The sequence below is a fragment of the Neodiprion virginianus genome, chromosome 2 (genome assembly GCF_021901495.1).
Source record: "Neodiprion virginianus isolate iyNeoVirg1 chromosome 2, iyNeoVirg1.1, whole genome shotgun sequence".
NCBI lineage: Eukaryota > Metazoa > Arthropoda > Insecta > Hymenoptera > Diprionidae > Neodiprion > Neodiprion virginianus.
Genome location: NC_060878.1, coordinates 40,261,081 through 40,284,549, shown reverse-complemented (window position 1 = coordinate 40,284,549; position 23,469 = coordinate 40,261,081). Strand labels below are relative to the sequence as shown.

Here is a 23,469-nt window from a genome sequence, read left to right as displayed (position 1 = left end):
CTTCGTAATTTTGATTCCGTTAAATCCCTATCAAATTAAAGATGCACGATAGAGAATTCATGGATATGTTAGAAAAGTTCATTTACGAATTAAATTCGATGTAATACGTACGTACATTAACAGAGAAAACAAAAAAAACCACAGCGCGAAAAAATAATTTAAATTTGGTAACTCAATTCAACTCGTTCCGTCGGAAATTTTTTATCTATTTCTACAAATCGTATTGTGAGTGACTCTGAATTTTAAAAGTAATTCAATAAGTAGTCGTCACGTCAGACTGAATGTTTTATAATTGTAAGTGTCGTGTTGCTGTAATAATTACGGTGTGCGATCTTTTTTAAAAACGTTGATTTGTCGAACGTGAGATGTCTTTCAAACTTTTGCACACACCGATAATCGATTAGCTTTGATAATTCTATCGAAATTCGAGCTATCGAAATCTGAGCGCTGACACAAATTCGATAAGCTGTCAGAAAAAAGAACAAACGAAACGCTTCCACGCAACCAAGAGTCCGTTGACTCAGCCTGTGAACTGTCAAACGTGATATTTGTTGTGCAAATAATATCGAAAGAACGCCTTGAAAGGGTATAAACAATGTTAAAACCTAAAGCACTTACGCATGTTCTCAGTCAGGCGAATACAGGGGGCGTTGAAAACACACTGTGAGTATGAAAAAAACCGATAAACAGTAAAGTTAACCTATCAATTTCTAGATACGCATCAATCTTCGTCCAACAATAAATCTCAGAGACTTACCCCCTACAAATAGACAGACCACGCCAATGGTCTTATGATTAGATGAGATTCACGTGGCAAATGTGCTTATTAGATGAAACTTTTAGTTTGTGCGAGCTTTCGATCGATAACTTGTTCGCCGTATTACATCTCCACTTTTGTTACGTAAATTTAGGCTACTTAGTAGGGACGGAGGGCTTCTTGCCTACAGCGGATATGGAGATAAAGATGCCAGAGTCACTGCTGCGATAACGAGCAACATTTGGTCAGCTTATGAAAAGAATGGTCGTAATGCCTTCAAGGAAGACGAACTGCAATTTATCCTGATGGACTGCATGGTGATCATTTGATTAATCTTTCGCTACGTGTTCTTCCCTTTGTATTCTTCAAATATTATTCCAGCCCAGACTAAAAATTTTGTTGTACCACAATGCTCTTTCTTTTCACATCAATGTGTCGAAACTTGTATTTCATAGATAATTGTACAGAAATACGGGTAAACTTGCTGACCTTATTCTTTCTAATTCTCTTTCTTCAGCTTTTTCAGTACTTCGAATTGTTACTCAATTGGAACAAGTTGTTAAATGTATTCTTTACCAGCTGTTATTAATTTTGAATTTGTATTGTTTGTTGCATAACAGTGTATTGAATAAAAGAATTATCTTTCAGGAGGGTAAGGTCGTTGTCACAGAAGTGGCAAATCTGCTGCTTTGTCTTTACGCCAAAGAAAATGTGGGATTCGGCCTTCTTCGAGAAAAGGCACAAGCTCTTGCTAAGTACCTGGATCAACCGTTGAAAACGATAGCCAGTATGCCATGATGAAGGGAAATTGAAGTAATCGAATAACAAGAGTATTCTTTCACTTTCATCCTGTTACTCTACTACTATTATTATTATTATTATTATTATTATTATTATTGATATTGTTATTACGATTTTTTCATCAGATTTCGTAATTTGTAATTCCGCCTGTACATACCAAACAATATATTATATTTATAAAAAAATCAATGACTTTTAAAGGTTTGCCAATACATCATCAGTTTACAATTTCTTAACTACTCAACCTCTGTTGTATAATTATTATTACTATTGTTTATCCATATCTGAATTTCAGCAAGTCTCAGTCAGTCATCTTATATCCATCTTTGGTACATCACGTTTTCTTTTTAATATCAATATAAAACATCATTGCACAGGTCTAATGTGGTTGTAAGATAATTATATTTTATACTAATTATAAATGAGGGAACACATACGATTGTCAAATGAACCATTTGTTTATTACAAATTTTGTAAGTGATACGAATATTTATGCTTACATTTTGTTACACCACATATCCGTATGTATAGAATAGTACGATATCAATAATGCTCTGTGATTGCTATTCGTTATAACTTCATACCTTTGAAAAAAAAAAAAAAAAAAGAATATTGATTAAACACTGTCGAAACTTTGATCTGTGCGTGCATTTGTCTAAATATTTTTAGCACGTCAGAAAATTATATTTCTAGGGTACTATACATAATTTACGTTATACGAAATATTGTGCAAGTTTTTATTAATGCTAAATTTAATACAAAACAGAAAATGGATTTCATTGCGATGTACTCATTTACATGTAATTTAGTCGCAGGCTAATTATCCTAATTCTTATCTCTAAACGACAATTTAATACACGTATAAAATTGATTTAGAAATTCGCCTATGAAAGTACAAATTTTTTTCACATGTCCAAATAGTCATACGTGTGTACTTATTAATATTTATCATGTATATATCGTATTTATCGATTTATCGATACCATCTTTGAAAAGTTATTCAAACGTGTTAATGAAAGACCGAATGATCCAAATTTCTGTTTTTTGCCTTACTTTCTACAAGATGCTACATAAATTTTCTTAAGATCTTCATCTATGGAAGATAACCATACACATTCACAATTAATCTATTTGTATATCGTCGACTGATTACGAACATGAATATTGACTTGTCGTTATGAAGTTTTTTTCTCAATACACCACACTGTAACGAACATTCTCAAGAGTTAGTAATGTATAATCAAAGTTGTATGTTTGTTGAGAAGTGTAAGAAAATAAAGGACCGACGAAACAAATTTTTCAATGAGGAATTTTAACAGTAGACTGGTGAATCAAGATTGGAAAGTTACTTGGTGTATTAAATTTGCCAATAAATGATCAACTCAATACTTGAAATGATGTGTAAATAAACAAAGAAGGAAAGAAAATGAAACAAAACACCTATGATGGGGTTTATTATTAATTTATTAATCATAAATTTCCCACGAGGCTTATATAATAAACTCTACAGCCTTTGCAGATGTCACCCAAAATATTATACTAACGATTTTCAATTCTAGTTTATACAAATATCACAATATATCTAAATTTTTTCGTGTGTATAAAATCAACGCAACTCATTCAACGGTGGAATATGATTGAAAAATATATATCTAACAATATATTCATTTCACGAGATATAAACTAAAGAGTAAAATATTATGATTATAATAGTGCAAAGTTCTAAAACATGTGATAAAAACGTAACAACATACTCTCTCTTTGTCCCTACATATTCTTCTAATTATAATTTGTGTCGTGTTATTATTATTCATTTTTTTACCCCTTTAGTTACTTGTCGAACAATTTTTTACAGTCGTTACATTGCTTTGTACAAATATATGAATAGTAATAATAATAGTAATAGTAAAGAATATAACTACAGATACCGGTCGATATAAAGTCGTTCCAAGCAACTATTGCTTACTTCTAAATCAATCAATCGCTGTTTGATTATTGAGATATGTTCAAATAAAGTGGTGTGAATTCAATGTAAAAAGTACAGGTCATAGTGACGGAAATATTAACGTTAAATCGTTGAATGTTATTTAATCGTTTTAACAATGAACGATAGACATGTCGCGGACGATTAATCCATATTTATGCAGATTTATTCTTCTATAAACATTATTGTTACTGTTATTTTTATATTCTTTTCTCATCCACAAAGATAATTGAGTACCAGATTCTGTACGTTATTGTACTTAATACTAAAAGTTACATATATTTACCACTTCAGTAAGAATTTTTCATCAAGTTGGTCGTAATAATTTATTCCAAATTTATTCTGCGTTAAAACTCATTGTATAAATGTAAAATATGTTTGTATAGCGGCAGTGCAGTGATGAATGATTCAGATTATCTAAGATGATAGATATAAATTAGCAAAAAATTAGAACAAACCTATAAGAATAATTGAAAATGAAGGTGAAGAAAATAAAAACATGCTTTATACAATAAGAATTAATTGAGCTACTGGAAAATAGTCGTTTTATTATAGAAGTTTTTATGGAAATTGACATGAGACTCGATCGCCAGATGATAGTTATTATTAGCTGTGAATTTCAAAATAATATTTTCCTTATCTACAGATAAATTATTTACGAATAACAATACATGCTGTTTCTTACTGCTCATAATTTTGATTCCGAGTATTTTTCGTAGTAGATATTTAAAACTTGAAGTAGGTTTCATGAGAATCTTCATAAGGAGATTTTTTGTTTCAATGTCAAAATCAGAAAATATCCTTCCTGGTACATATAAATAATTAATCGATCTTTTTCACATCATTTCGCATGAACATACAAATAGTCATAGTTTATAATATGAACACGTGACTGCAGGTGTACCGAACAACTCGCTACTCCATTGCTCTTATAAAATTACCACGTAATATTAATTTATCGTTCCAGTACCGTTTGATGCATGTAATTCGTAGCTGCATGTACTGACTGTGAGAAACCGCAATGATGAACCATGGACAGTTCATCACAGAAATACACTTTATCAAATTCTGTATTCAGGGTAGTGTGTACTTAGAGAAATAAAATCAACAACGTTTATCGACTACATCTTATCCAACGGTAAACATAAAATTCGAACGTTTTAATACTAGACACTTTCAATGTCTGAAAGCTCATTTGTCTGTAAATGTTGTCTGAAAGTTAGTAGCAATGATTGAATCATAAACTGTTTCATTGTTGGAGGTGCAGGTGATTTCAAAATCAAAAAAATTATGTGCTGCTACACTGTCGTCGATTCGTCCTCCCTGGCACCTTCAACAGCAGGATAATGCTTCTTATCTTATTACCATAATGTCGTGAAAATTGTTAACGGCTTTGAGAGTGTACTCTCCTATTATTTATATTATTTTTTTTTTTATTTTTCATTTATTCGTTTAGTTTATTTAATGTTTTTATAGTTAGTCCACTGTCAAGTGAACAGGTCATGAATATTTCGATTATAAATCTACTATACAGAACCATCTTGTTAACCGTCAGGCAACACATTCTATTTAATATAATAATAATATTTAAATAACAACAAATTTATAATATATACTTATCATACAAATCGTTGGAATACAACACGAGACAAATACCCTTGAAATCCAAAATTCACGAAAATGGGAAGAGCATGCGATCCATATTCGTGATGGAAATAACATCAAGTTGATGAGAATTTTTGTCAGTATGTTAAAAATATCTCCATTATGCGATACAACATGCAACAAAAATAGTTTACTTTTGGACTTAAAGAGTTTTCGGTGTATGCCTGCGATGTGTAGTACGTGAATTTATTTCTTCTTTAGCCTCTGCAACAAATAATGAAATCGTGATATTGTCACAAACTTTCATCACTCGTTACATGTTACCGATTACCAAACTATTTTCGTTAAGTTATGCTAACAACATAGTTGCAGAGGTGTGTACATAACTATATAAATTTTATTAATCGAGCTGCTAAGTTAAACAGAAAAAAAAAAAAAAAAATTGAAAGAAAGAAAAACACAGTCTTCGTCTTCTTGCTGCAACGTTGGTCTAGCAGGACTAGATTTACATGCGTGAGCCCTTCTGCTGTAGGACCTAGAATAGAATCGAACAACTCCAACTTATTATTTTTAATTTTATTTTATTTCATGTGCTTTTAAAATAATTATTGGTGCTTTTGGATTCATTTTAAAATACATGATGGATAAAACCATTTTTCTTTATTATATTGTCATTCCTACTTATTTTTGATCAATTACCTTAATGTTACGTGGAATTCTAGATAATCTTTTCTATATCTACGCGATGGATATTGTATATAATTACATGTATTATCGATGTGATCATAAATATGATAAAGTAATATAATAACTGTTCTCAGTACGAGAAAGCAGGGATACAACAACGCACTACTGGACAATCACATTAGAAATTACTGTAACCAAAGTTAATTTCTGTACCCATGTATCAACATGCCAGAGTAACCATGCAAGACGGGGTGATGATAGTAACCAAACCAATTGTACTGGGATGAAATAACTATTTATTTGACGAATAGCATGCAATACAATGGTAACGAGGAGCGAAAATTGAACAAAATAAAAGTAAATCACATATAAACACTCCAAAGAACAACATGCATGTATAGATCAGCCTTGTGATGAATATTCGATAATACATCGAATCTAAATTACTTAATTTGAGACTCGTTAAATTCACATTAAACAACATTAATTTCAGTCACAAGATATCTACTGCCTCGCTAGTATGCGCGTTCAAGAATTGCTTAAAAATGTATAACATCACCCTTCTCATATCTGGATTACCTTTTGATTTGAGATGCTGGAATTTGACAAATCAGAGCCAAGATTCCAAAATTCTTTTATTATAATTTTCCATTTTTTTCATTGATTGAAACTGGTGCGGAAACTCTATAATTTATATTAAATAATATAAAAACTAAGTTTCCTCGCCTTTAATATGACAAGGAAACGTGCCTGAAAACACATTACTAGAAAAAATTGATAAATACACGATTATAAGCGTGAAAATTATTAGGCAGAAATCGATGTTCTCAAATTTCCCAATTAATTTTTGTTCTATAAGGCGGAAAAAGTTGGTAAAAAAATTACTTATATGTATGTTCTACATATAACATGTTCAGAACCACCAGGTTTCAATGTTGAAACATTACAATATGATGTTTGTCGAGGCATTATTCTTCCAGGAAACATTGATAATTTCCTGACGATAAGATTAATCTTATAAGATCTATGAAGGCAAAACGAATGAATAACACCCCGATAAAATTGGATACAGTAACACCTATCAACATTCGTAGTGGCTGCTCTAAGTAGTATATTATATAAAAAATATCATACAATATGTATACCAGTGGAAGTGCAGGGCTTTTATGAACATGAAACATTATAAAATCACTATTGTTAGTGTGAAAAAAAAAAAAATAAGGAATAAAGAAAGCGTTAAACTACGCGCATACAATTTCACTGTCATTATTATTAAGTTTTCAGAGAGTCTGTTTTCTGATGTTCTTGATTCACATCCACTAGTATACAAGGTCCGTATTAAAAACTTCATCTAGCTAAAGCAAATTGTTCGATTTGTTATTGAAAATCTTTGGACAATCTACATAATGGTAAATACAATAAAAAATGATTAATACAATACTTCTACAATGTGCTACTAGTAAAACAAATACTGGCATTTCTATAAAAACTAAATACCGAATCTTTCCTCACTTCTCTGCATATGCAATGAAACTTCATTATATTTAGTACAAAAACCATTCGTAATAAAATTAAAATTAACGAATTTTAAAATGTAAGAGATACTTGTACAGCAAGTTTTCCAGTAATGAAATACACAGCCATACTTAGCTCTTACTAGAGAATGACATATTTCTATCGTATTCTGTTTTGTATATTTATTTAATAAATTGGTCCGCTAGATTAAAATACTGTACCAGCTCAAGAAGCTCTTTTGAATGTCCGTTAACAAAAACGGTATTCAAGAGAAAATTGTACAAAAATTACGGAATATAAAACCAGGCTTAATATCAATGCTGGTGATGGAGGTGTAAGGGTAGTGTGCAAGTACAAAAAAAACTGTAACACTTATTCCCGAATCATGAATCGTGACTGCTCTGAGTAGGGTGGGAATGTAGGATGTTTGTATAAGGTGTCAATACCTTCACACGATCAGTCGCCTCTTGTTCCTTGCTGCTGATCTGACTAGCTCCGTACTCGCGACTAACGACGCACAGGAACTCCGCCTGATCCTCATTTCCATAATTGTACTGGGATCCAATGTTGATGAGCTATAGAGAGACAAAAGATGAAAGTAGCAAATCATTGTAATTACTACATTGATTTGCGCTACGAATACATTGGGTGCACAATCTACTTGAGTACTTGGAAAAGTAAGTATATGACGAAATATCGATTTCAGAGTTATAACTGAAGTTGTCGGAGTTTAAGATATTTTCGTAATACGTAGAAAAAACCGTTTATCCTCTGGATTGAGCTAATAAATTCCAGTTGATTGAGGGAATATTCCTTCAATCAAATTTAACTTGGCTAAGTGCATTTTTACTCTACTAACTTTTCATCCAGACACTTTATCAGCAGAATCGCGCACCCAATTCCTCTTTAAGCCAAACGAGCAATTCATACCTGTTCAAATTTCCACCCATCCGACATTGTGGAAACCATCTGTGTCAGCTCATCCTCGTGACATTGCAATACCCTGTATACATACTTCTTAGAGTCGCGCATCGGCCGTGTATCCCTGAGAAGAATTCGTTCCTTGACCAATCTAATGAGCTCGGTAATGTTGTAGAATTCAGCCTCCTCTAGGACTCCTTCTTCAGCCAGGTCCTTGTTGATAACTAGCTTACCGTGACGCAGGTAATTCAGAACTGGACTAAAGTAAGTTGGATCTCGATCGATCAAATACGCTCCAGTTTCATCCTATTGATGTAATAAAAAAAAAAAAGAAGCAAATTAGAATTTTGAGGCCATATATACTCACGTGGTGGGAACTCGACGCTCGAGACGAGACGTGGAGTTTTATGCTGTCGTGTGTAGCGCACGATTTTAAAAGTCCCGGTTCTTTTCGAGTGTAAACTAACCCTATCAGAGATGAGATCCGAGTCTTCCTGACACAGCCGATAGAGAAACGAGTTCGGATCTCTGGCCAACGTCGTTTTGGCCGTCAAGAAATACGTCCCACCGACATTCAATTTCACCCACTGATTGTTACACCGTTTCGGAAGGTTATTTTCCGTCACTCCGTCGTGGGAGTTTGTATCGCCAAACTCCGCCATCTTAGTTTTGACACAACATTCTCCTTCCATTTCCGATCACCGTTAACATGGATCCGGAAAACGTACGCACAACTGCTTTGAGCAATCGAAAAACTAGGCGATTATGGTCCGCGATAAAAAAATGCAAGCGTTGGAACCGCGGCTAATAGATCTCAGTTGGCATATTTGCATTCATATTTTTCGATCGTCTTTACACAACAGGTCGCGAGTCAGCTGCAAATTTGATCAGCGTTGTTCGGGGTCGAGACCTTATATAAATCCAACCATCTTTCGTGCGCTACCGGCAGTCATTGCGATGATCTTGTGACGAAGAGATGTTTGATGGTTGTTGGCTCGGTTTGAGCACTCAGGCTTAGAATGCCGGTGAAAGTAGACGTGGTGCCACCGCCGCCTGCTAACTCGAAGCAACCTGGAGTTACAAAGTCCCTCCTCTACAACGGCTCGAGATTTCAAGGCTCGCAAAAATCGAAAGGAAATAGTTACGACGTCGAGGTTATTTTGCAGGTTAGTTGTGCTACTCGTGTTGCGGATTAATTACGCCTCAACGTTGGGATTCTGCTGAACACCTCTCGGTGTCTAACTGGGTACCAATTCTCCAGATAACCGAGCCGCGCTGGGTTTTGACACTTTACTCAGGCCTGTTTGAACGCGGTGTCTAGTCTGCGGATTTTTATTTTAACGAACGTTAATGTCATTTCCAATCATCCACGCTGATCCGTGTTTATCACGTTTTCATTTATAGGTTAATCAGCTACAATATTGTACCAAATATAATGTTAGCTCTCAGCTGACGAATTTTAAGTTAATTACAGCACGCTTCGCCTCGTCTTGTAATCCTCTCGTCGTTGATCTCATTTCAGCATGTCGACGAAGAAAACAGCTACTTATGCGGGTACCTCAAAATTAAAGGGTTAACTGAAGAGTACCCTACATTGACAACGTTCTTCGACGGTGAAATCATATCTAAGAAGTATCCTTTTCTCACTCGAAAATGGGACGCCAATGAGGATGTTGACAAGAAACATTGGGTTTGTTCTTAACTTTTTGAATAAGTTTTGAATACAAATTTCTCTTTGTATAATACTTCTCATAATTCACCTGACAGGGCAAAATCGTACTATCAAGAGTTCAAAAGTTATAGAAACAAGGCTCGTTATGAACTACATTGTCTATCTATTTTTCCCTCCCAAAGTTGTTGTCTTTGTCATGCAAGTGTTAGATAATCAAAGTTGTTTTCTCAGTAATTAGTGACATAATATATCTGTGATAATCCCGCAATTTCATGAGATGAAATTAGTTCTGCTTATCTTTTGTGGTGATAAGTATGCATGTGTATTTCATTTACTCAATTCATATGTGAATTCTGTAACAGTTGAGGCAGATATACCATTGAAACTGGCTGAAAATACAATTGAACTTATCAGAAATAAGGCTCTGATATTTTGAAATAACTGTATATTTTTTCTCTTTTATCTTTGTTGAACTGATTACCATATTGTTTTGAATATGAGTAAATGGTTTTGGTGTTAGATAAAACATGAAAAGACTTACACCCTTCATTCGTGTGAGATGCCCTCACATGTAGATTTATAAAATTTTTACCGAATAAAAGTCTGTGGAACACAACTCGACTTGTATTTATGAACATATTGTTTGGAACTATTTGCACAAAAAGTTCTGCTTGAATATTATTTTTAAAAATGAATTTATACTCTATATGAGTTTTTTGATTTGAAGACTCAGAATACCACTGTTTTACATATTTTTCTCATTCATTTCAACTCCATTTTCATACCCTTTAATGTATTCACCTAATTTCTATGTATATATGCAGTAGTGAAAATGGTGATTGCTATTATTACAGAGCAAATTCGAGTCTTTCTGTCAGTATGCCAAGACTTTCAACTCTGATACCTTTGACTATGAAGCTCTTAAAGGGACGGACTTTGTGTTTATGAGATGGAAGGAGCACTTTTTGGTGCCTGATCACACGATCACAGACATTAATGGTGCTTCCTTTGCTGGATTTTATTACATCTGCTTCCAGAAGTCTGCGGCATCAATCGAGGGCTACTATTACCATCGCAGCTCTGAATGGTTTGTACATTAACTTGTTTGCACATGTTTTAGTCCGGTATATGATAACACATATGCTAAGAGACATAATCTATGATGTTGTTTAATGTCTATTGGTGTATTATTGTTGTAGGTTCCAGTCGTTGAATCTGCGACATGTTCCCGAACACAGTATACAAATTTATGAATTCAGGTGAAAGTAATGCCAGCTTCTCAGCCCCAGTTGCCCTTCTGAATCCCTTCCCTTATGGCATACCGATCTCATAATAATCCCAAATTCAGAAATTGACATATACCCCTTGTCTTGACAAATTTGTATATTAATTTTATAAACTCGAGGCTGAGAAAATTGGCAAATTGGGTTATCATTTTATTAGCAACGTATAAGTCTGTATTGATACCGATTAATAAAACAATGCGCTTCTTTTAAGTTTGTATGAATACAAACGGTAAGAGTCGAGCTGGTTGTTATTTATTATGGAACGGTAGAGGAACAGAGTGCCTCGACGAGTGATACGCTTGCTTATTAATGATTAATTATACAAGTATTCATTGTAAGGTGTTTTAAAATCGAAATAAATCAATTGATGGCTTTTATCAATTAAACGCATCTGAAAATTCTTTTTGTACTGTTACATATGTGCTTGCAGTCAGTGTGTCAGGAACATGCGTATTTTTTCTCTCAAAATACAAAATTAATATTGGAATTCGAAGGTTGTGTTTTTTCCTTTGTGAAGAGAAAAAAAAGAAGAGAAGAAAACTTGTAGAGTTAGTGATTTTGTCACAAAATTGTTGTTATTATTTGTTTTGATACCATGCTTTATTCTACGTTTGTACATTTACAGTTTACATGTAAAACGGTTTATTATCTATCAAGAGTCAAGACTAAGGGCTAAGGGAAAAAATTTCAAATTCAGTGTTATTTATATGCCGTGTTCAACTTCTACGCGATACAAATGATCCGTGGTTGCACTTTTTCTCAGTGTTTTTTTTTTTTTTTTCAATTTAATTTTCGAAATTTTTGACTTATGAGCTAACGGAATTATGACGCGCTACAATACTGAAAACTCCCACAATTTTCAACAAATTCATAACTTTATGGCTAGGTATGTATGTAAATTATAACAATTCGCAACTTAGTGCTATAAATATGACCTAATTTGTTTTACAAGTTTTATTTGTTTCACAATCCACTGTCATTATAATATTGAAAAAAATAATATTATAAATTTTATAGCAATTTATGGCATCGAAGCAAAAAACAAAAAATTCATGAAGTTCACTTCAATGTAAATTTATCTAGCTGCTTATAGATCTGATTAGACATGTAAAATTAATTTACAGAAATTAGGTAGGATAGACTACTTTAATGAAGTTAAAAAAAAAAAAACTGTTTCAAATGCAAAATACAAATTTCTTTTGAATTTGAAATGATTTTGGGACACATGCAATGTTATGATTCCTATGTTTAATGAAAGCAATATTTACGTGCTGTAATACACGCAAAAAGTTTTACGAATATAACGACGGCTCAGTTTTACAAATAACGGTATATTTGTATTTTGCCTCTGTACTATTAGGTTTAAAGTTGAATGAATTGTGATACCAGAGGTCTTAGGTCTCTCTGTAACACATATTATGACTAGTTGTTAATTGCATTATGTGATTATTATTCATGTCCCAGTTAAATGTATAAGCAGTTACCTAAATATTGGTGGTGCGTGTAAGGTGTAGTAAAAACTTTTCTATGATCTTATTGGTCAACTATAATATAATATGTAAACAAATTACTGTAAATGTCAGATCAATAAATGTTTTGGAATCGTAAACCCTTAACAATACTAAGTCAGTGCTAAAACAGTTTATTATAAAGTCAATGTATCAATACATTTTTTCCTTGCATCAGGGAAGAATAGTGCATATTGTGCAATTTTATAAGTATTTTCACTGAGAATTAACTTCAACCTTACCTACAAATTTGATACATTCACCTGGAATTTTTAAAGTTTGAGCATTACCAGATGTCACCAGGCTTGAAAGTTGGTGATATATTTGTGAGAATTAGCATAGCGTGTAGATGTGTATACATAATACTAACGTACACAAATACAGGGTACCATAGCACAAGGGTAAACTGGTTTCAGAGACGTTATAAGCATTTAATATGACTTAGACATAGTTTGGGATGTATAGAATTTGAGAATCTTGCACGGTACTTTGAAAAAAAAAAGTGAAGAAGAAAAACTTCCGCAATAGACCCTTGTAATAAATATACGATTTGTTGTCTTGTGTTGAAGATTCGGGTTTATTGTACCAAAGGAACATTTGTCAGAGCAATGTATCTATGGATATAAAAATATAAGGATAACAATCTAGGTGACAATATTTACCCAAAATATCTCACAGTACATTGAGGTAAAATGAGAATGACTGTATTTATTGCATTTCTACGCAATGACATTGCCATCTTATCAAATTACCTGCTAAATAAATGCGACAATAACAATGTTGCAGATTATAATTGATACATGTAATATATATATACATATACCTATATACCAACAAATTTACGAAAGGATCAAATCTGACAGGCTAAGTTTGGCAGTACACTTGAATTTACGTAATGGAGTACGTGTCTTACATCCTGACGTTTGTTACACCAGACTAATCACTTAAAACAAGTATTGACCGGTGAAGATTCTCTGATTGTTTTCTCGGTCACTTTTGTGCACTTTGTTCTGAGTACGCATTTTGTTGGTTTCAATCTCTTGTGCTTGATTCTGTTGCTACATCTAGTTCTCTTTTTATGCAGCTCTATATTCTTGTGGTTTTTTGTAGTCTTGCATGCTGTGGTACCCGGCTGTGTGTTATATGAATAATTCAGTCTTTGATGACAACTAAAACTCAAGACCGATGAGAAATTTTACAAGTGAATTATGAATCAACTTACTATTCCACATTTTAAAATTCTAGAACAAATCTGGCATAACGAGAGTGAAGGATCAGATGTAGCACAGACATTCCCATTCAGTGTAGCTTCGAAACCCAGAAACTTAGTATCGAACTCTATCTTGGTCTTGATTAAATCTGTAAACGACTCCTGAGCTTTGTTCAGAATGCTGCTGAGACTTCTTCTACCCCTCCGGACAACAGCAGGGTTTTCTTCTAAGACCGAGTAGTCCGAAGGTAAATTTTTCACCTCATTCTCCAAACTAGAGTCCGAACACTGATTTTGAGCGTTACAGGTTTGCTTAATGATTAGAGTTGGCTGTTCCCCGCGAACCAAAGCTGTAAAAATGTATAAAATGCCCATTAGCGAGCCATTTGGAAACTCTCGGTCCTTCTTCACTTACCTACAAAATTTTGTAAGTGATCAGTAAACGTGTTGTTATACTTCAGAACCCCTTGAAATGCATCGTCTAAAGTTTTATCAGTGAAATAAGTTCGTGCTAAGACCGACTGTTCCCAAGGCTTATTATCGCCTGGCTTTGTGTCTAATATCCTCCACTGTGCTTGAGATATTTTTGCTTGCCACTCTACAGCACAATCTTCTAATTTCTGGTTCATCGAACTCACTAGCTCAATCACTTCTTTCAATTGCCGGTGTATCGGGCCGTGATCTCCTTCTTGGTTTACTATGCAAGGTCCATCACCTGCAACTCCCAGTTCTCTGGTAGACATTTTGAAAGTTTATATTTTCTCTAAAATCAACCCGCCTTTGAAGTGCGACATAAATTTTTTTTCCCGATTGTAAGACTGTTTCGCTATACTGTTACAGAAATAAGTTAAAATAGTTAAATACGAAATTCCTGAAATAGTTAGACTCTGGCAAAACAAGACCCTCACGAAATTGCGATAAACGATTGTTTATACAGAAAGCAAATTTTTCATGAGCTCTAGACCAAAGCAATTTGCGACAAGGGAAAAATATAAAAAATTTTTTTGTAGCTGAAAAGTTTTTTTTTCTTTTAATCGTTATAGATAATTATACAATATCGTTTTATAGCTAATATAATTTGTGAACAAAGAGCCGTATTGTTTGCTTTTGAGTGATAAATGATATTTTGTATGTGCTATTTGATTTTTCGGTTTTTTCTTCACTTTTCAATGTACAAGCAATACGAGTTAACATGGTTTTTTCTTTCTTGTTGTACCGCTAATACTTTTTGTGAGTCAAATATGTAATAGGGTCTCGCCCCGTAATACATTTTCAAGACTAAAAACACACTGATGCAATCTAACATTATCAACGAATTTCTAACAGTGGGTGTCAAACGATGATTGACTTTGGTGAAATTTGTTGGAAACATATTCATTTACATGCATTAATACACAACTACAAATTCAGATAATTTGATTTAACGGTATCTAAGACGTATACATTAATTTGAACTTGACGTAAACGCTCGACGATGGAGGAAATAGTCGATTTGAATGATAAGATTAAGTAGGTGTGTCGTATTGAAAGGATGAAAAATGTAAAATGGATTCATGGTTATTATAGAGATGCATCAAACAAGTGTTTATAAGAAAAATACTGATACCAATATGTAGTTATTTTCAATTAAATCTCAGCAAGTATTGTTGCAAAATTGCAAGAAAATTTATATTACATTTCTTATTTCAAATGGACGTCCATTTTCGTGCCTATTGTCGACATCTAATACATTGGCAGCGTCAACTTAATAAAATTCGTACATAATTCGAATCATTCACATTTAGTTACACCATTATACTTAATATATTGCTTTGCTTATTCTATTGTATATGATTTTTGCTACAAAAAAATCTAATCGATACTATATTTTACACTGCAACGACAAAAAACACATACTTAAATACATTACCCAATCCATTCTTCGACTTCCATAACTTAAAAAAAAATTCGTTTCTTTTTTATTTTACAGCAGTGAGTGACACTCAATGGCAATAGCCAAATTCTGACTCTATTGAACTTTGAAAATATCTAGTGCAATTCAAAGCTTTCACTTTCAGTGACCAAGAACAATATATCGTAAGTACAAAATCCAAAATGAATATTAGATAATTGTCAATTGTTTTCTCATTTTTTTCATCTCTTTTCTCTAGCTACTAACGATCCTGTGAACTTTTTTGGTACAAACTCTGTGCTATGTCTCTGGGGTTATTCCCCCCTCCCCGTTACACCACAGAACATAATATATAAAATAATATTAAATTTCGACGCATTAACGTATAAACAACGTATGGTACACTTCTTTCACACTCCTCCGATCATCACTACCTGCACAATTATGCTCATTACTTATATTATACAACGTGTCTACCCGAGACTATCTTAATTCTACCCTCAGGATATTTCACATGAGTTACGACCCACACAATTTGTGCGAGAATCAGCTATGCTGCCTGGTGAACTGCCTGGTGTTGAGAGTCCGTTGTGACTTGCTCCAACGAATCGTAACTTCCGGTGATGAGATCCAAGACTCTTGCTAGAACTCATCGACCGATTTCCATTGTAACGAAGTTGCGACGTTGTCGTCATTGCGTATGATTTTAAATGTGATTTTATTGAGGTAGGCAACGGCAGCTGGTCTATCCCGTAAACAGTCGTACGAGCTACTATGGCACGGCAAGCAAGTTCTTGAAGACTCAGAACTGAAATGGTTGACAAAATATTTTAAATTGTAGCGAACAATTATTCCAAATATATTGATCGGTGTTCTGATTTCATTCCAAGCAGGAGAAAGTTACCTTTGTTTGATCGCCACAGTCTTTCCATGCCATTCCTATGAAGAGCCATCCTAGAAAGCTCCGAGAAACTTTCACGAATGTTAAAGTCGCATAGGGGAGAAACCTCAAAGAATGCCATACGATTCTTTGCTGCGTAGGCTTCAGCCTCACGTTCTCCTATCTGCCTTCTGAAAGCAAGATGGAGACGGTTGCCAACCAAGACCTTCGGCACGCCTGGTGCATGCTATAATGAAAATTGTTATCTAGCAGGTAATAAGGTATCTAAGTAATTAAAATATCGCTAATATGTATTTCAAGATATGTTGTAGCCACTAATTAGATCAGGGATGTATAGGATGTGTAGGTTCTTATGCCAAAATCACGATATTCTTGCAAATTTTGTTTATGAACTCATTTTACCCATTACATGTTTTTATGTTATTGATTATATCGAGCTAATACCTACTGAATTTGATAAGAACAGAATTAGCCACGACCAAGTTCAATTAAAAGACTAATATGCTTTTAGATATTTAATATAAGAAAATCTACTCAGTGGCATTTCTTGAATTACAATGTTATAATTGGTTCGACCTGCTGTTCACTAGACCGCACGCCAAATACATCGCCAAGGTTTCAGTATTATTGATAATTCTCTACTCACCTCTTCCACCTCTTTGAGCCATCGATCGATGCCATCAAATGACCATTTATTAGTGATATCGTAGACAAGGAGAATTCCTTGAGCCCCACGAGAGTACGATCTTATGATAGTGCAGAATCTACCTTGACCAGACGTATCCCACAGCTGAAGTTTGACTCGTTTACCATCGAGGAGTATCGTCGTAGTCTTATAGGCTAGAAATACGCCGATGATATAATTGGAACTCGTTGCGCAGCAGACACAAGTGACAGATGATTAAAGTATCGAGAAAAATGAAAACATTTCTTATTATGTGAAATGTGTACATGTGTATACGTGTATACGTATATTGTGTGTATATATATATATATCGTATGTATGGATGTGTATATATATATATACATATACATGTCGTACATTGCTTACCGCTGCCACTGCAAAAAGGAGATTCAGCGGCACCGTCTTCGAGACCGCTGAGTATTTCCTGTTTTCCAACGTCACTGTCACCCACTAATAGAAACTTCAGAAGGTAATCGTATTGTTTTTCTTGACGAGGTTTCGTACTGGCTTCTCCCGCAGCCATAATATCCCCGATTCACAAATATTACGCATACTGCACACGACCCTTTAAGCGGTCGTCCCTGTATCTGTCTTTTAGTAGGTAAGCGAACGCGAGAGGCTTGTCGAATAACGATACAGATTTTCTGTAAGCCGATAGGAAAATTTTCGGCCCTTGGTTATTCCGCGCACATCTCCGTTCTACTATTTAGCCAAAATCACAACAAAACAACAGACAACACGGGCCCAAGTGTCGGGGCTTTAGCAGATGCTGTTCACCATATGCCAGACTACCGGAGCGCGAATATTGGGTTGCAGTCACGGCGGTTGAAATGGCCGATGAAAAAAGGGTGCAAGACAAAGAACGGGTGAAAAATTTTAAACTGCGTCTATCTGTTCGTAACTGTACTTGCAGATTTTTCGAGCAATTCACAATATCATGATGATATTCGGTAAATACGTCTGTCATTTCGTTTTTTATTTGTATCATTTGTATGCTCTTTCGGTTCAACCGTTGATCTCACGTCGCGCGCACGATTTGAATGCGAATTTTTTGAATCAGCATACTTCGTACGACTTGTGAAATTCTGGTTGATAGCGAACGTTTTACGTTACAAAATATTCATATTCAAGCGATTATTGGAACGGCAACGTTACTAAATATGATACGTTACTGATATTATCGACGGCGTGGAATAATGATTACAGATTCGGTAAGTGCAGTAAACTGTTTTACCCTTATACATTTGCACCTGATTACACGCAACCCGCTGATCATACGGAGGAGCCTGAGATAGCCTACGTTCGCATTATTACGTAGATATTGAGGGTGTCTCGAGGGTTTAATTCAATAGAAGCTCGAGGATCAATGTAGAATTGACAATAACATAATTAAAATTTGCTTTTGAAATAGGTTATACTAATTTTTTTAACATCACTCCTTTCAATATCATGATTTGTATCTGGCTGACGATGAAACTTGAACGTTTTGCCCCCTACAGATATATAATGAACAGAAATGTTACGAATACGGGAAAAACCTCTCAAATCGATATATATTGACTATTGATGAGCTGGGTGAGAAGGGAATTCTATTCCGACATCAAATCGAGTGAAGACAATCTGATTTTTGGAGAGCTCTTGTGAATTGATCACATGAAGTAAGATACTCTGAGAAAGCATTAAACAAGTTACGGCCAAAAACTAGTAATCTGACCCACTTCTGCGCGAAGCACCGACTCATTTCCGTTAATTCGTTTTTCTATTTCTACAACCTGGATCTTCTATAATTTCAATAAAGATAACTACGTCACCAGGTGACCGTAGTCGTATCCGTAAAGCTCCTCTCATTGGGGCATTATTGTACAATACCGATGGTTTAACCAATATTGTTGCACTAGTCGACGACCAACAATGCAGTAAATTTTGAACATCCAAATTTTCCGAATCATTCATTCGTGTTGCAACAACATCCATTGTTATTGCCAAGCGTTTTGCTTCGACCACTACAAATGTTCTACAATGGCTTTTCGCTATGGTAAGCTATGCTCTGTATCATCCACTGTTTGCGGGATGATAAATTTGGCAGAGTACAGGTCGGTAACCGATATGCGCTTACCATCCAGTTACGTCGAAAATTACTTTCATAAACTATTAAATACGTATTAAATGCCAGAGAGCGCTGCTAACAATAAATCGGTGAGACGACAATCACCTTCCCAGGCTCCTCCTTGCCGCTAGTGCGTTTCGGCGGTATCAATTTGAATCATTAGTGTCAATCAATTTTCGATTTATCGCTTTATCACAGGACGAAGGGTCAATGCTGGTCTGCAAGAGTGTTTTAAATACACAAACGTATGGTGAAAACAATTATGAGGAAATATCCCGTTGCGTGCATGACTATAAATAGAAATCATATCGCAACATGAATCTAAGCATTCACGATACTACATTAAATCATGCTAGAAAAACGAGAATCTGATTTCCAAAAAAGCAATTGAAAAATCAAGAAATTCCGTTCTTTCAGTGCCTCCTTGCAACGAGTGATTCTCTATCCTAGAGGCAGGTCACTTCTGAAAGACCCGTTCAGCAATCGTAGACCCAGAACCTAGAACACCGTGGACGTGACAGGAAAAACCGGTTTTTCTCGTCAGTCAAGTGTCAGCCGACCGAGCGTTATTCCGGTCGTCGCTTTACCTACCAAGAAGAATAGTCATGACTCGTAGTGCGCTTATCTCACTTTGGAGTGTTTCAAGTCTCGACGAGGTTCGTCGACAGACGATTCCCTCCAGGGTGCCGATCTTAACGTCACCTGCGCATGGCCGATTGTCTCGAGGCGATACTGAAAATTACTGAAAAGGATACGTATAAGGAGGGCGCAGAGCGAAAGAGGAATAGAGCGGTCAAAGAGAGAGCGGTGCCGGGGGTCGGAATGGCGAGAGTGGGGGGCGGAAAGATAACGAAAGGAGGGGGGAGTTCCGCCGGCACTACGCGCACCTTTTCAGTGCCTGGCCGCCGTTTGGTCCGTTCTAGCTTTGCGTCGGTTCTCCAACGGTCAACAGGTGTTATTTGTTTCTTTTTTTTTTTTTTTTTGTAAACCCGCGTCGTTTTTCCCCTCCGTTTTGCTTGCCGGGTGATTCGCGAACAGTGCGGTATCGCAACGCCGCGTGAGTGGTCTCTATCCTGCAGTTTCACCGAAACCGCGTCGGTTACTTCTTACACCCTGTATATCGTAGAGAGAGAAAGAGAGAGAAGAATAGAATCGTAAAAATCGTGGAAGAAACACCTTTGATTCTTATTCCGCGAGGTATAAACAAACAAACTTTCACCACGGAATAATATGATGACGGAAACGTCGGTGACTGTGATTCCTGACCATAATGCTGGCGCTGGTGCGCGGCAGGTGCCCACCGTGAAAACGGACCCGGGACAGCCGGGAAGTTCCTTCGGGGGAATCAGGTTGAACGTGCTCTACTTCCGAACGATCCCCGGCTTCGTGAAGCTCGCTCAACTGGTGAGAGTCTCCCTTTGATAGATAATATACGCGCCCCGTTAGCTTTATATGCGCGGTAATTGCCGAGGAATTTCTTTCGACGGTGCACTAATCGATTCGTAAATTCCAATTGCGCCGTGCTACGCGATACGTTTGAATCTTGATTGGCGGCACTCGCGGACGCACGGCTTTACTTTCCTCTCATCTCGCGTTTATTTTGGTACCGAGTCCCGGTAGGGTTCTTTTCCCGGCACAAATACTGCGGTGTATATGTCGCTCTAGGCATTTTCAATTCGGTCGGGTTCTCCCGTCCGATGCACGCAAGCCGGACTCGGATCGACGCCGATCTCGATCGTTAGATCGTACGTGTGCCGTTGCATAACGGTGCGGTGCTGCAGGGATGTACATTTACGCCAAGATCGTCTTGCTCGCTTCGTTCCGCTGAGTAAACGAAGAGGTTGTTGTTGTATGCAAGTTTATTCCTGGTGTTTTTCAGAGAAAGATTTCCTCGCTTCCGGAACGCGTGGTATACTTTTAACTTAAAGATAGCCGCAATCGGTTAACACATCCGTTGTAATCAAGTCCGTTTATTTTACCATAAACCAGCATTGTCAGTTATTTCATTGAAATTACTTATCATACTTATTAATCGAACAGCGGTGGGTTTTTTCCCTTGCATCATACGATCACCAACGATTCACCCACATCTTCGCCGAACGAGAAAAAATTCAAGTAAAAGCGAAAGCGTACGTTACATGATAAATGAGCGTGTATCGTTCATGTAGGCCTCGCACTCTGCCTTAGAACTCTCTTTGACCGTGAACTCGGCGTTATCGGTGTATTATGTATTATATACCGTAGCTTATACTGCGTGTTCAGCCTCGGTCTATCGATCCCAGAAAATTGTGCAAAAAGAAAGAAAGAAGGAAAGAAAGAAAGAATTAAGGCAGCCCCCCGTTTTATGCCCTGTTGAAATCTACGATCATTCGACGAACGACACGCGACGAGGTTTCTTCTAGAGACAAGGGGCCAGGCTCGAAAAAAATTAGCGTGCTTCGGTAATTGCTGCGTGAATCCTGAAGCCGCGCGCGACTGACACAGTAAAATTGCTGCAATACCGCGCGCCATAACATAGCGGTAACGCGGCCGTAACGCCATAACGGTATTACTCTGGTTAACCAACAGGTAGAAGGTATACCTATATCCTCGAGACCCGGTACACCTTGTCCGGCATGCCGTTGTACGATCAAAGTGAAATCTCATCTGCGAGATCGCCAGCGGCTCAGTTTTAAACTTGGTAGATTCAATCGTCGCAAAATTTGTATAGAAAAGTTGTGAGCCGAGAGAGCGTTGTACGTATAGATGGATGCGAATAATAAAACACGTCGCTAATTCCCTCGCGCGCCGCGCGCTTAATTGACTTTTAACTCTGGCCACGTAGCGAGTTCTCATATGCCTATACACGTTATGTACGTAATTTATTCATACGAAAACCGGTAAGCCAAAATGCAGTTAGGTGTATAATGTCTGTCTACCTATAATACCGACGATGAAACGAATCGGTGATCTTCGGTTCGAAAAATTATCAGTTGAGAGTACAGCTGATAGATACATCCGTTTAGCTAACATCGAAACGTTGAGAGGAGAAGCAAACTAGATCTAGTCTAGAGGCACATCCGTCGATACCGTTACATCTTCATAATTCAAAACGTGATCGCTCCGAAATGATGAATGAACAGACGGGAAAAATAAGTTTGTTATTTAGTGTACGGCACGTTTATTGTTAGTTTACTTCGCATAAGGCAGCGTCAAACAGTGAATTGCGAGGCGATCGACGCGTCCATACAAGTCCATCTCGGAGGCCGGTTATTCGAGGGACCATACAGGGCGCAGCTTTCGTTGAAATAATCGGTTAGCACAGCTCGGACACCACGAGCAACGGTATTTATCACACGCGTACGGCGTTGATTATTAAGATTCAAGGTGGCCTCTGCACCTCGATCCCGGCATCGGTGTTTCAGACCCACGTGTGTTCGGCCCACGTCATTTGGCGTACAGCGATGTGCCGGGCGGTCACTTTCCGCTGTGAAAAAAATTACGGCACACATTGAATCGTCACACGTTCGTAATTTGCGTAGGCATGAACTAACTCCTGAAATGGCCGCGAGGCTAATCAGCTCCGCTGGTTAAACGTACAATACTTGAAGATATTATCCGCGCAAGAGATTGCATTCGAGCGAAACTGTGGTAAATTATTTCATGTGCAGGTTTATTTATGAAACCGCGGCGTGATTAAGCGTACGAAACAATCGGTCCGCGCGTTCTGCGGTCGCATGAAATTTTTATAAACGAAATTTCTAAAACCCCCTTGCAATGCCATGCAGACAGGCTGGAAGTCGGACTCGACAAAAATAACCATTGGATCATATTGATTTTCCTTTGGAGGTCAAGTCGAAGCTCCCGATGGCCGATCGCGTGGTTCGCCAGACTGGCTGCCTTGCTAGTTTGTCGTCCTATCTTGTGCCTGTATAATATAATATATATCTGATCGTGGTG

At 36.4% G+C, this 23,469-nt stretch overlaps 4 protein-coding genes across 8 annotated transcripts; 2 read left to right on the top strand and 2 right to left on the bottom strand.

Annotated features, from left to right (window-relative positions):
- The first annotated feature begins 474 nt into the window (after positions 1-474).
- On the top strand, positions 475-2,198 carry LOC124297504 (ragulator complex protein LAMTOR2). Its single transcript, XM_046748615.1, has 3 exons — positions 475-663; positions 912-1,074; positions 1,406-2,198. The coding sequence occupies exons 1-3, from the start codon at positions 596-598 to the stop codon at positions 1,553-1,555; spliced, it is 381 nt and encodes a 126-aa protein (XP_046604571.1). The 5' UTR covers positions 475-595; the 3' UTR covers positions 1,556-2,198.
- A 1,872-nt stretch (positions 2,199-4,070) lies between these two features.
- LOC124297503 (BTB/POZ domain-containing protein KCTD5) lies at positions 4,071-8,964 on the bottom strand. Its single transcript, XM_046748614.1, has 4 exons — positions 8,738-8,964; positions 8,280-8,576; positions 7,796-7,924; positions 4,071-5,682 (listed from the first exon to the last, which is right to left on the bottom strand). Exons 1-4 carry the CDS (start codon positions 8,960-8,962, stop codon positions 5,653-5,655), a joined length of 681 nt encoding a protein of 226 aa, XP_046604570.1. The 5' UTR covers positions 8,963-8,964; the 3' UTR covers positions 4,071-5,652.
- Positions 8,965-9,202: 238 nt separating this feature from the next.
- LOC124297353 (glucose-induced degradation protein 4 homolog) lies at positions 9,203-12,837 on the top strand. Its single transcript, XM_046748280.1, has 4 exons — positions 9,203-9,436; positions 9,793-9,960; positions 10,797-11,029; positions 11,142-12,837. The coding sequence occupies exons 1-4, from the start codon at positions 9,290-9,292 to the stop codon at positions 11,203-11,205; spliced, it is 612 nt and encodes a 203-aa protein (XP_046604236.1). The 5' UTR covers positions 9,203-9,289; the 3' UTR covers positions 11,206-12,837.
- LOC124297352 (ras-related protein Rab-40C) lies at positions 12,574-18,210 on the bottom strand. Of its 5 annotated transcripts, none has more exons than XR_006906579.1 (5): positions 17,781-18,210; positions 17,385-17,578; positions 16,742-16,964; positions 13,959-16,645; positions 12,574-13,868 (listed from the first exon to the last, which is right to left on the bottom strand). XR_006906579.1 is itself a non-coding variant. In XM_046748276.1 (4 exons), the coding sequence occupies exons 1-4, from the start codon at positions 17,944-17,946 to the stop codon at positions 16,338-16,340; spliced, it is 891 nt and encodes a 296-aa protein (XP_046604232.1). In that variant the 5' UTR covers positions 17,947-18,210; the 3' UTR covers positions 12,574-16,337. The 5 variants fall into 5 exon arrangements, 3 of the variants coding, with proteins under 3 accessions (XP_046604232.1, XP_046604234.1, XP_046604235.1); XR_006906578.1 differs by having other exon boundaries at positions 12,574-14,296; positions 14,362-16,645; XM_046748276.1 differs by having other exon boundaries at positions 12,574-16,645.
- Positions 18,211-23,469: the final 5,259 nt, after the last annotated feature.

Coding starts and splice junctions, on each gene's coding strand:
- LOC124297504 (XM_046748615.1), top strand. CDS start 596: ATGTTAAAACCTAAAGCACTTACGCATGTTCTCAGTCAGGCGAATACA. Junction 664..911: donor GGGGGCGTTGAAAACACACT/GTGAGTATGAAA, acceptor ACGTAAATTTAG/GCTACTTAGTAGGGACGGAG. Junction 1,075..1,405: donor TTATCCTGATGGACTGCATG/GTGATCATTTGA, acceptor ATTATCTTTCAG/GAGGGTAAGGTCGTTGTCAC.
- LOC124297503 (XM_046748614.1), bottom strand. CDS start 8,962: ATGGAAGGAGAATGTTGTGTCAAAACTAAGATGGCGGAGTTTGGCGAT. Junction 8,577..8,737: donor CGGATCTCATCTCTGATAGG/GTTAGTTTACAC, acceptor TTACATCAATAG/GATGAAACTGGAGCGTATTT. Junction 5,683..7,795: donor AGGCGACTGATCGTGTGAAG/GTATTGACACCT, acceptor ATTCTATTCTAG/GTCCTACAGCAGAAGGGCTC.
- LOC124297353 (XM_046748280.1), top strand. CDS start 9,290: ATGCCGGTGAAAGTAGACGTGGTGCCACCGCCGCCTGCTAACTCGAAG. Junction 9,437..9,792: donor ACGTCGAGGTTATTTTGCAG/GTTAGTTGTGCT, acceptor ATCTCATTTCAG/CATGTCGACGAAGAAAACAG. Junction 11,030..11,141: donor TACCATCGCAGCTCTGAATG/GTTTGTACATTA, acceptor TTATTGTTGTAG/GTTCCAGTCGTTGAATCTGC.
- LOC124297352 (XM_046748276.1), bottom strand. CDS start 17,946: ATGGCTGCGGGAGAAGCCAGTACGAAACCTCGTCAAGAAAAACAATAC. Junction 16,965..17,384: donor GGCTCAAAGAGGTGGAAGAG/GTGAGTAGAGAA, acceptor TTTTCATTATAG/CATGCACCAGGCGTGCCGAA. Junction 16,646..16,741: donor ACTGTGGCGATCAAACAAAG/GTAACTTTCTCC, acceptor CAACCATTTCAG/TTCTGAGTCTTCAAGAACTT.